General features: G+C 24.0%; 1 protein-coding gene across 3 annotated transcripts in view; it reads left to right on the forward strand.

Annotated features, from left to right (window-relative positions):
* The window catches only part of LOC112684463 (MTSS1-like protein), a 36676-nt gene extending 23890 nt beyond the window's left edge, over positions 1–12786 (forward strand). The window contains exons 6-14 of one of the 3 annotated variants that reach the window (XM_025556007.1): positions 4339–4565; positions 4644–4751; positions 5796–5972; positions 6695–6820; positions 6965–7304; positions 8534–8646; positions 9541–9640; positions 10455–10544; positions 11502–12784. In XM_025556007.1, the coding sequence (XP_025411792.1) occupies positions 4339–4565; positions 4644–4751; positions 5796–5972; positions 6695–6820; positions 6965–7304; positions 8534–8646; positions 9541–9640; positions 10455–10544; positions 11502–12097 (1877 nt within the window). In that variant the 3' untranslated portion in view covers positions 12098–12784. Of the gene's footprint in view, positions 1–4338; positions 4566–4643; positions 4752–5795; positions 5973–6694; positions 6821–6964; positions 7305–8533; positions 8647–9540; positions 9641–10454; positions 10545–11501 lie in introns of all 3 variants that reach the window. The other 2 variants (XM_025556008.1, XM_025556009.1) reach the window with 2 other exon arrangements.
* The last annotated feature ends 527 nt before the right edge of the window (positions 12787–13313 follow it).

The raw sequence follows: 13313 nt of genomic DNA on the forward strand, positions 1-13313 counted from the left end.
TACAATTAAATCTCGGCAATTAAAAATCCATAGGGGTTAAAATTATTTATTATTATTAAATTAACATCTGTATTATTCTCCTTGTATAGATAATTTATCCACTAACTATACATTAATTTTTTTTATACAATTTTATATACTCATAACTTTACGTATAATAATAGCGAATTTTTTTTTTACAAACTGACTTGGTCCATACATAAAAAATTTTACTGTCCAATTAAAATTTCTGAGTAAAAATGAAAAATATCTACAATGATATTTAAAAATTGTGCTATGTTGCTATGTTATGTAATTTTTTAGATATGCTACTAGACATAAAATGATAAATTAGTATGAATAGTTTTTAATATTTTTTGTTTTATTCAGATCATGTCTGTCCCAGAGAGCAATAATGAATTTTCTTTATTTAGGTAAGGGCCATAGCCCTTACGTTCATATATAATTATTTATTTTTCAATATGTGCAACAGTTGAACGAAAATTAACTAATCAGCTTCTGTATTATGTATGTACTTTAAAAATCTAAAATATAATTTTGATCATTGAAACATTTAATATAATTTACTTTATTTCACTACTACATAAATTGATTAAAAGAATCTGAAGTCTACCACTGAATTATTCTTAGTATCAATTTTACACTATATTTTTTATATTATTATCATTTTTATATTGCTGACTGTCAGTTAATTGAAATTATTTTATATTTATTACTTAGATTTTGCAACAAACTTATTATAATTTTTTTTTTATCATACCAAATAAATGTGTTAATTTAATCGTTCGTTTTCCTCCATGATAATTCTATATATGAACAACAAACATGATTAAATGTGCTTATTCTATTATTTTCTGCATAGATTATGAATATATTATAATGCTTATGAATATAAAATATTACGTCATTTCGTAATCCGCATTCATTTTTGCCGATGTTTAGAGTGTTCAGATCGATTGTTCTCATTGCATTTTGTATCTAAAAATACGATGATCGACCATGAAGATAACTAAAAATTAAATAAATTACTTTCTCCTTAAGTATGAAATTATCATTAGTTCTACCTGTACTCTAATTGGACATGTTCTCCTCAGTTATTATTAAAACATTATACTGAGGACGTATGAACGAGAGGTCAATAAGATTTACTCATATTATAAACATATTAAAAAAGTATACTTGTACAAAAACACTGCTCACATGAATTTTAGTCGATCCTGCATATAAATGCGTGTACGTTGGTAGCATAGTTGTCTACCGACATCTGTGCGTCGGCGAGACGCTTGTTGTAGGCGTACTGTACCGGTCGGCTATACGAAGCCATGGTGGCAACCTTGTTTTCCGTTTAGAGTTTATGTATTACCACATGTCTAGATAAAATTTCACACTGTTAAATAGGAAGTTTATCGATTTTTTTCTTGTTGAAACTGAATGATAATATTATTTATTTGGCTTTCTATCCTCAATAAAGTAAATTACCTGACTACCTATTTTTATATAATTGTTTTACACGAATACGTCTAAAAAAGAAAGCAAATATATCGTAATCCCTTAAACGTTAAAATACTTACACCCAAAACAAAATATATTTGACGAAAAATTAAATTATATATTAATTAAAATTAATCTAATTGTAAATAAATTATGCATAATTTAATTTATTAACATAAATATAAATATTAAAATATTTATTTAAATAATTAATTCAAACCCATTGTACTAAATTCATAGTACTAGTATACATACACTAGTAGAGACATTAACTCAAATAGAGAGTCAGGAATCCATAGAAATTGATTATTGAGACTGGATCTAGGAAAGAACTAAGAATTTAAAATGGAGAATGAATATGGATAACTTTATAAGTATATGAGTTTATCTTTATCAGATTTAAAATACTATTTATAGGAGAGGGAATTGGTAACAATGAAATAAATATTAAGGAAAAGGAAAGTAGCAGACTTAATATTTAGGCAATAAATATTGCATAACTTTTTGCTAAAAAAGAAATGTTCATGGTGAAAATTACTTATTCATGGATTTGAAAATATCTGATTAATCATTTGTTAAATTTTGTCTAATTGTAAAAAACTATATGTTTGATTGCGAAAAATCAAATCAAAGGTCATTGGAAAATTTATTTTTGCTAGAAAAGAATATTAGAGAATTAATTAAAAATTATTTAATTAATTAAGTACATACTAAAATATTTTTATTTTCAAATATGTAATAAACCAGAATGTCATTATTTTTATTTTAAGAAATAAGACAGTGGTCTAAGAACAAATCAATTTCAATTCTAAGATTTAAAATTATGTTTGGAAAAATTATGTAAGAATTATGAAAACATAAATAAAACGAAAATAATGTATTTATAAAATTATGTAATTACTATTGCACACTGCTCTATTTCTCATTTATTGTTTCTCGAGTAATCAGGTCACCTGAGTCGCGTAATCTTCATATTCGTTATCAACTCAATTTTTTAATAATATATTTTACCTATTCATAATTATTGATGTAGCGTTTGGTCTTTAATGTTCCTGTAGTAAATAATACTCATAAAGACACAAATTATGTTAGGATTTAATAGATTTTTCAAAATACTTATATTATATATACTTTTTATTTAATATTAATATTTTGGTATACAGTAAACCTTATCTTAGGTGGGACTCTGAGTTCTATAGAAACCGACTTCACTTGACCCTATAATAGATATTATAGTAGAAACTTGTATAATCAGAATAATTTTCTTTAGTTCACTGAGATTCTGTCTTAGACAAGTTTTACTGTATTAATTTTAAGTAAAAATTAATGGGTTTTTATAATCATATACATTTTATCATTTATAAATTTTTAATATTTACAATACCAATCGCAATAAAATTATTACCAATTATATACTTAACTCCTTATTTACTTATTTGCTTACACAAAATTTATGAATTTATGTATTTAAAATATTAAAGTTTGTGTTATGATGAAAATATACATCATACACTAATTTAATCAATTCTACGATATATTTTTCTTATGTCGATAAGATTCTAATAATATTGAATTAATGAACAATTATTATTCAATATATTTACTTTTTATTAGTAAATTGTAAAATAAAACATAACAAATTTGTTGGTTGTGTAATATACTATCTTGGTTTATACAAGGATTTGACTACTTAACATTTATTTTATCATTCAAATAAATATTAAATCCTATTAATTTTTTGATTAAATAATTACGCATTAAAAATATTAAACTAAATTTTAAAGTATTTGTGGTTGAATGATAACTAGGTTTTTGAGGAGTTCCGCATTATCATCTGTCTTGTTCTAAATATAATATCTAGGACATAAATGAAAAATTTGCTTTTTCTTATTACTATTATTATTTCTGATGTTGTGTCAGGCCACAAATCTGATGGGTTTTTTTTTCGACGCGTGTATATTTCATGTGCTGTGCCCACTCACTTTTGTTCATAGCATAAAAACAATTCAAACCAACGACACTGGCACTCATATAGACAAACAATGGAAATGTCATGGTTTGCTAAATTATATACTATTACTAGTATTGTATACCTATATACATATAGAATTCTCTCTGATGACCATTTTTTGATTTCTCTTAGTAATTTAAATAAAATTATTGATTAGGTTAGGTTTACATGTTTAAGTAAATTGTAATATTTTTTAAAAATATTATGAATTATTGACCTGAAAATTATACTCATTTATGTATTTTAATGCATATATAATTTTATATATATATATATATATATATATATATATATAAAACCTAGATATTTTTTTCGAATGAAGTACAATTCTTCTTTATTAATCTGATAAGATGAACAAGTTAGCAACATATCGTTAAATGTTAAGATACTCGTATATTTCTAAACCCTCAACAAATAAGATTTTATTGATATTATTTTTTTAAGCATTATTTATTAAATACTGCCAGAATTTTCATCAGTATTACTACTTATTATTCACTTAAGTAGTATGATATTTGATTTGTATTTATTAAACACCCGTAATATATTTTTGTTACATTATAGTAATTGCATTACATTAGTAATACATTACACTATAGTAAGTGTATAAAGGGTTTTGTATAAAAATAAATGTATTATTATTTTTATTGTAAAAAAGTATTCAAATAACTGACTTTTAACTAACTTTTTTAAAAAGTTATTTTTCATACTATAATCTACTATAGTCTTCCGATCAATTCTTTGCACACACATATAATAATACACATATTTAATTTCTTATTAAATGAATTTAAATAGTCATTATTGCAACTAACTTATTAATCTTGATTATTTAGAATATAAAAAAGCAAGGGCTGAATTAAAAAAACGGTCTACGGATACATTGCGTTTGCAAAAGAAAGCACGAAAAGGTTCAAAAATGAATGAATTACATAAAGCATTGCAAGACGTTTCGGACAGAAAAGCTGTTCTGGAAGAAACAGAAAAGAGAGCTGTGCGCGAAGCGTTGATTGAAGAACGAAGTCGTTATTGTATTTTTGTTACTTTTTTAAAACCAGTACTTGTAAGTTAAATATTATTTATTTTACTTTGTTGAAAAATTGTATTTATTTATAATATATTATATTAATTGTATTCTTAGGAAGAAGAAGTGGCCATGCTAATGGAATTGTCCCATTTACAAGAAGTTATGGATAAATTAGAAGTGCACACTGCTGAACCATATTCATTACCACCTGCTAGTGAACAGGTAAAATTAAAGTATTTTAAAAATATTCTTATTATTTTTTCAATGTATGTGTAATTTAACGTTTTTTTTTTTTTTTAATCTAATAATAAATAAAACTATTCCACATTAAGTGTATTATCTCATTTTTAGTTTGACATTTTGATGTATTTTTTTGTTTTTAGAATTCAATTCTATAATTTATATACATTAAACACAGTTGTAAATTATTCAATTTTTATTTTTATTTCATTATTGAATTAACACTGAACTAAGAAGATATTAGTTTTTTAGTACAAAAATGATGGGTTTTTTAAAATTATGTTTTAGGAGACGAGAAAAGCTCTTATATTTTTATATAGTTTGCTAAAAAAAACAAATTTTTCTCAGTATATTTTTAAAAAAATGAATTGAAAATTGAACTTTGTGCAATGTAGAAAAAAATTTAAAAATGAATATATATATATATTTATATTTAATAAATAATAATAATATATTTATAATAATAATATATAAATAATAATAAATTTATTAGTTGTAAGGTTTTATTCAAACCATCCTAAATATTGGTTAAATATTCCAGTTGCATTTTATAAATTTAAATATCCTTACATATTTTTATTTTATGATAAAATTTATCATTTAATAATAATTTTTTATGTATATTTTACGTAACATCTTGTTTAGTTAAAAATGAGATGATTGATGTAACATTAAATATAAAGTTTTATTGAAGATTAAACTTGAATTTATCCTGTGATATTAATCTCTATAATATGCACTAAGAATTGTTTTATAAATTAATCACTTATTTTATCATTCATGCAATTATGTTGAACATTTAGTTCAATTAATATGCTGTGCATTAAAATTAACAAAATCAAACAAAACATTACTTGTCAGTTAATTTATCATTCATTATTATATGACATTTTTTTATATACTTGACATAACCTTTTTTTATAATAAAATACTTAAAACTTTTTAATTTCATTAAATATTTATTTTTATTTTTTAAACTTTTTATAAAATTAATCCCCTGCCTATTATTTGACTAATGTTTATTAGGTGTTGGTAGACTATAAAGGTAGTGATATGTCATGGACACATCAAACACCTCCAGGCAGTCCCAGTTCGTTGGGTTCACGTAAGTCTAGTATGTGTTCTATCAACTCAATAAACAGCTGGTCTAGTGGCAGCACACATTCACCAAGTCATCAATACTGGAGCCGCTCATTGCTTCAGGTATTAACTTCAGAGACAAACATTGATTTGCAAAAAAAAAGTTTGTGTCTTTTCTTCTTGTGTTACTATCATTATCATTGTTATTATTTTTAATTAAAATGCACTGTGTTTAATTAGGTATTTTTGATCTGTTATTGCTTCAGGACATAACATAGTTTATGAAATTAATAATATCAATTTTAAATAAAAATAACAGTGATTTATTTTTAATTAATGCATATGAGTGTTAGGGATTAATTAAAGGAACTCATTAAAAATAAATAAATATGCGCATTATTATTGTTATTTGATACTTATATCAATTTCATTTGTTAATGATATTTTTATGACTTCAATAACTAATTATTATTAAGAATACCATTATCACATATTATGAAAAAAATCATTATCCTTGATTCAGCATTAGTTGTTAAAAATACGTTATCACCATTATTCTTGATATAAAATTTAATATTAAGGTTCAAATTGGTTTAATAATTGTATTTACATTTTTAACAATTGTAAGCAATTTTTAACATAAGTTGTGTTTGATATAAAATTAATACAGAAAAATGTTTTGATTCATATTTATGGCGCATTTTTTATTTTTGCTTTTAATATTGTATAAGTAGTTATTATTAAAAATATCCAACACCCAACACTTTTTTAAGTTTTTAGAATTTTTTATTATATGTAGTTTTTTATTACATGCATGATTTTTATATATGTTTATGGTAATTTAGCCAGTATCAAATGAACTGCGTTGTAAAGGACCTTTACCTCCTAGTAGATTATGCAGTGCTTCATCCCATGATTCAGGTTTTACATCCCAAGATGCATTATATACAAAACAACAATCATATAAGATGGTAAGTGCCTGAATGAAAAAACAAATGATGTATGAATTTGAATCTTTTGTTAGATATTTTTTGTATTTTTACACCAGATCTGCATTTTTTACTTACTCATTATAATTCGCGATAAATATATACTTATGTATAAACATTTTTTAGGCGCCTAACTCTTCTGATTCCAATAGTAGCAGTGCGGAAAGTAGTACACCATCTACACCATTTGCTAGTTCTGAGGGAGGATGTGGTACATGGCCAAATGCTCAGGAAACATTGCAATTTGAACGTGCCGCATCAGCTATTATGAATGATGCAAGGCCACATACAATATCAGGTGGTGCCCATTATCAACGGCCAGCACTAAGTGCATATACATTTCAACCTGATTCTTCTGTTGATAAAACTCCTGTTGTTTCACCACAAGATGATTATGCTCGTGTACCCGATGTTCCATCCAGAGATATGCATAAGAGTTATAAACCAACTTCATTAAAAACAATTGGTTTGTAAAAATATATTTCTTTACTTTATTAATGGGTTTTAGTTATTTATACATTCATTTTTTTTTTCCTAGAAAATTATTAAAAAATTATTTAACATTTTATTGATAGTATTTTATAATTTATTGACAGATATGAAATTTCTGAAAAACAATTATATTATTAAACCTCTAAAAGTGTTCAAGAAAAAAAAAAGTTAAACTAACTTTCAATAACTATCTTAAATTTCTTGGCATGTATAACTATTGACTATTTCATAAGTTATAGATTTATATTTTTTAATGTTATGATTATTTTAATATTTTGAAAGCTATTTCATGTGTGTACTACGCATAAGTTATAGAATGTATAAATTTATATTTTATCAATAGGAAATTTGTTTTACAGTTAATTTTATGCAAGTTTATTTTTTACAACTATCTATTTTTTAACAATCCTTTAACAAATTTGTATGGTTTATATATTGAACAAGTTCACAATTGTATTTATTTAATAGTTAAAGTATAAATAAATTATATTTATTAGTTTTTAAGTGGAGTGTAAAATATTTATGCAGGTATATGTTAAATAACTACATAATTAGTTGGCTAGGATCAACAGACTATTTAAAAATTGTATTTACATTTTACTTCTAATGAAGAAAAACATGATTTACATTTTTAGGAAGTTTGCTATTGTCATTTTCAGATCTTAATGATGGCTATTATTCCTTTTGAAGTAGGATATTATTAAAATAAAATTGAAAGACCTAATATTGGATTTAATAGCAAAAAGAAAATTATAACTTTAGTTGTATTTAATTTATTACATTTTCTCTCTAAAAACAGACTAATCTATCCATATTATATTATAATAAAAGGACTTAACTTTGGTAATATCATTAGTCAGAAAGTCTTATATTATTAAACAATAATAAAATATGGTTTTACAATATTAATAGTTTATTTTTAAATGGTTTCATTTTATAGTTTTTCAATTATTAAAAGATTTAAAAGTATCTTATAATGGAAAATTAATCAAACCTTTTTAAATTAAATTTAAATTTTAAATATAATATGGAATAAAATAGGGACCGTAATGATATTACTATGTATTTTGTAGTATATTAACTGTTTTTACTTTATATTTTATTTTTGAAACAGCAACTAATGATTATTTGTTAGTTTGACTCACATACAAATGTTTGTTACTATTTAATTTATACTTATAATATTTGTAATCTATTTTTTAGAATATATTCAGCCCACATATGTCAATATGCATGAATTGGCTAGTATGGCTGCCAACAAAGCTCAAGAAAGAAATGCACAACACAGTGAATCTTCATCAAATTCGAATTTGAAAGTAAGTTTTTTTTTTATGGAAGGCTAAAATTAATAATCTTTCATATATATTTTTGATACGATAGATGGCATGATTTTTATTTATGGGTTTTTTGGATCGGCTTGTAATGTATACTATTCATTGGGTGAAAGGGATAGTGCTAGTTATCTCTCTTAAGGCAATCACACCACCTGAAAAGCACAACCATTATTGGCAATTTGATTTCAAATGGCAACTGTATATTAAGTGACTGCCACCTCATTATACCATTTGGCCACGGTATTCCTATTTAATGTTTTATATGGTGACATTTAATAAAATTCAGAATTTACACAATAATGATACAAATAGTTCAAAACAAAATATTCATTTACGAATCTATTGAAGTTACCTAAGTATTAATTTAATATCAATTTTTCATTATCTAAAAAATACTTACTTATTGTACAATTTTAAGTCTATACATACTAAATTAATGTTAATGAATATTTAAATAATCATAATTCATCACCATTGTCATATTATTTTAAAGGAGTATAGTGTAGCGCATTGGTTAGTCAAAGTCTTTATAAGTTCTGTGTTAATAATATTTCTCAACTTTACTAATTACTTGATGATTGACCGTATAGGGTTTTAGCAAAAAAAATCTATTCCCTTAAAAACATATTCCAAAAACCAGCATTTATATTTCTCTTCTACAAACCCATCATCATTGATGTCAGTCAATGGCCAAAGTTGCTAAATCTTAGATAAATAAAAAATAAAATTAATATTTTACATTATATAAATTTATTCAGTATATGGTTGATATTTTAGAAAAAAAAAAATTACGTTTCAATTAAGTTTAATTTTTAATATATGTAATATATAATTATACTCCAATACAATTATTTTTGTATCTATTTTTCTACATAGATTGATGGTGATAGAAAGGAGAGTACCAGTGAAAGTTCTCTAGAATCTTCAAGTGGTTATAGTAGCCAAACTGCATTATCAACTGCAGCTCCCGATGAAGGTGAATATACTTGTTCAATTACTGATTTCATATAGAAATAAAAATTGTAAAATATTTGTGTTAAGTTAGAACTAGTATATAGAAAACGTATGTTGTTTTTCTATGAATATGTATAACATTTCATCTTTACTAGGGTGTTTATGATGAAAATATTTCACTCTTTATGATAATTGATAAATTATTCTCATATAAAATTAAATTCATAACATTATATATCATTTCATATTTACATCATATAATTTTAAATTAAATTTAATGTTAAAAAAAAGTTCTGAGTAGCTTAAAAAAAAAAACAAATAATCATAATTCAATATTGTAGGTTATAGCATTGTAGTTACATTGTTAGGTTATTCACTATAAATCTGGTTGTACACTAGGTGTTTTAGATGGTAACATACTAAATACTGCTAAATTTGTGCTATTGCGCTATAGTATGTACACCTGTATGTGAACTATAGTCTTAATTTTCAGCGTTTAAATGCTGTGTCTTTAAAACGCATATGCTAGTATTTAAAATACGTAGTATGTAACCGATTTAAGAAGAATACAATATATTCTTTTGATGATGCTATTAAAAAAAAAAATAATAAAAATATATTATAGAGATATTTATTTTATTTGGATGTACTTATATTATGTAAGAGTAGAATGAAATATTTTCACTTTTTGTGCAAAGTTAAAGTGCTCATATCTTGGATTACCACTATATCTGTAATAAATACTATTGCTTCACAATCACATGCAATTTTTATGTTCTTTATTTCATCTAATTTTTTTCTGCATGCTTGTGTGTGTTTTTCTTGTTACTACATAGAAGTGGAAAATACACTTTTGAAGTACTGCACATTGAATAATCGAAATAGTAGTTCCATCAAAGAACGCATAAGGCCTGCATCTACATTGGGTATGTAATTTTAATACTATAATTTGTATTGGTCTTAAGACTCAAAGTATTAATTTTGTGTTATATAATATTCATCATTGATCTTATAAATGGTGAATATCAGGGGCATATTTATGGGGGGAGGCTGAGAGGGTTTCACCCATCCCCTTCTTAAAATTTCAGGGAGGAGGAAATTTTAAGTTTACTTTTACCCTATAAAATTTAAATTTTTGATGCTCATATTATCATTGTTTTATGAATAATTAGTTTCAAATTGTTCTTGCTATGTAGTGTACTTATTTATATATCTGATAATTTTGGTCATAACGTTTAAATTAAATATAAATTATATAAATTGTTTCATTATTATTGTGTTAATTTTCTATTATTTTGAAGGTATTTTATTTCATTGATTTTGTAAATAATTAAAAATTTTTACTAAAATTCTAATTTTTGTTTTTAATTAGTTGAATTGTAAAATTTTGTTTAAAGAAAATTCCCCAGCCCCTTACTATAAATTAAAAAAATTAAATACGCCCCTGGTGAGTATATATTATATTATATTGTATTGTACTTATGTAATTTGTTTGTATAATTTGGATATGTAATTTGTATGTTTAACTCATTTCCAAATATTTAACAAATCATTATACTAAAGATGAATTATATTGGTTTGGGTATTTTATAAGTTTAATTATAATAATATTACTTCAAAACACTTTATTATTATTAAGTTCAGTTAAAATAGGTTTAAAGTAATTTATTATAGTTATATAGTTTATTTTATCATAAATATTAATATTATTATGTTTATTTTAATAATTAATTTAATTACTTTCTTTATAAATATTTTTGTCAATTTTTTTATTATAATTCAGTTTTAAACAATTTATTTTATTTCATATATATTAGGTTTTTTTTTTTGTAGTTAATTATTTTAAATTGAAAACATTTGATTAATATTTTTTTAAACTGTAGGTTATTCCAGTCTCAAAAGTGGTACTCTTTGTCGTCGTTCTTCAATTCAAAATAACAAGCCACCTCCACCAATACGACGTACACCATCCATCCTCAACAATTCAGTACATAATCTACCTCCTCCACCACCCTTTTTGTTAGATATAGCTACTGAACAACACCAACAAAATCGTTCACAAATTTCTTTAAGTTCAGAAAAAGTGTATGCTGAACCATTGACACATCAACGAAAATCATCTGGTGGTAATGTGGCTGAAACGGTTCGTAATCTAACACAGCTCAATCACACACCTGCAAGTCCAATTTTGTTACGCCGAACACCTAGTAATCGTTCTACTAGTGCTGATCGCTGTAATAGTCGTTCATCTGAGCCAGTCACTGGGTTTATAGCTGCATTGGGTTCTAGGCTATTACAGCAGCAGCCTAGAACAACTAGTGAATCTCCAAAATCTACCAGACGTTGGATTGCTCCATCCAGACATTCTGTAGTTGATCCAGCCACATGCCATGATTCATTGATGGAACAGATTAGGAAAGGTATGGTGTTGAGAAGAACTATTACGGTCAATGATAGATCAGCACCTAAAACCAATTAATAGTAATACAAATATTATTTTTCTATCAGTAGTTAATTTTCATGATTTTTTTTTTTTTTTTATAATATCTAAACAATTTATTTTATAGAAAGTTCTAATATATTCATAATTTAAATATTTAAATAGTTATTAAATTTGGACGAATCTAAACATTATTAACCCCAAAATCTGAATTTCATGTTAACATTATTAATCTAATAGTTGTTTTGTGTTTCAATATCTATTTTATCATCAAGTATAAATATTAAAAACGTTCAAATCACTAATTAAGTGGTTTTTTTCTTCTTATTTCATGTATTTGTTGATTGACAAAAGTGTTCGACTGTTGTTTATACCTAATAAATAAACTCCATCAATTCTTGTAGAGAGAATTAGAACTTGAGTTATGTATATTTTTTTCATTCCAAGCAAGTATATATTTTACCAATACATTCCTTAGTTCTTGATTAAACGTATAACTGATCTTCGATGAATAAAAAAGAATCTCGTTTTTGGCATATCAGAATTATTCCAAAAGTCTATAATTTTAGATATCATTCCATCTCCTGATCTATTATATGTCTACAATTGTTTCTCTTGATAAAATAAATTATGTTAATACATTATATTCACTTTATACTTCATTCTAATATTCTATATTAAATTAAAAACAATTATTATTATTATATAACAACAAAGTCAATTTGACATCCGTCTATACTTATAATATCAATATTTATTAAATATTAATGTATTATTATGTAAATGCATTAAAACTATTAATATATTGTATAATCTTTATTACTATTTTTTTTTCTTTGTAGTTGATTTTTTATGTAAGAAATATTTATTTACATTCAGATGTTTTTTTTTTGTGTATAGAAAATTGTGGATTTGTTTTAAGGGTTCATAATAACCGTTTGTTGTATGATAATAAAAAATAAAAGAGATTATATTATTTGCCTATTTTTTGTCGCCTTATGGCTGAAATAATGTATAAGATTTATTGAAGGAAATATTCACGTCTAGAATTTTTGACTAGAAACAAAATTTATATGGTAAGTCAACATTAAATAATCAATATCTGATAAATATATCTTTTTATAATTTCTATAGCTAAAACTATAACTTTGTTATTTTTATATAATTTTTATATTTACTGATTATGTAAAACATACAATTTAAATACTATGAAAGTAAAACAATTTAAAAAAAAAAAATTACTACTTTTTATTCA

This window comes from Sipha flava, unplaced genomic scaffold, assembly GCF_003268045.1.
Source record: "Sipha flava isolate LNK unplaced genomic scaffold, YSA_version1 250_pilon_pilon, whole genome shotgun sequence".
NCBI lineage: Eukaryota > Metazoa > Arthropoda > Insecta > Hemiptera > Aphididae > Sipha > Sipha flava.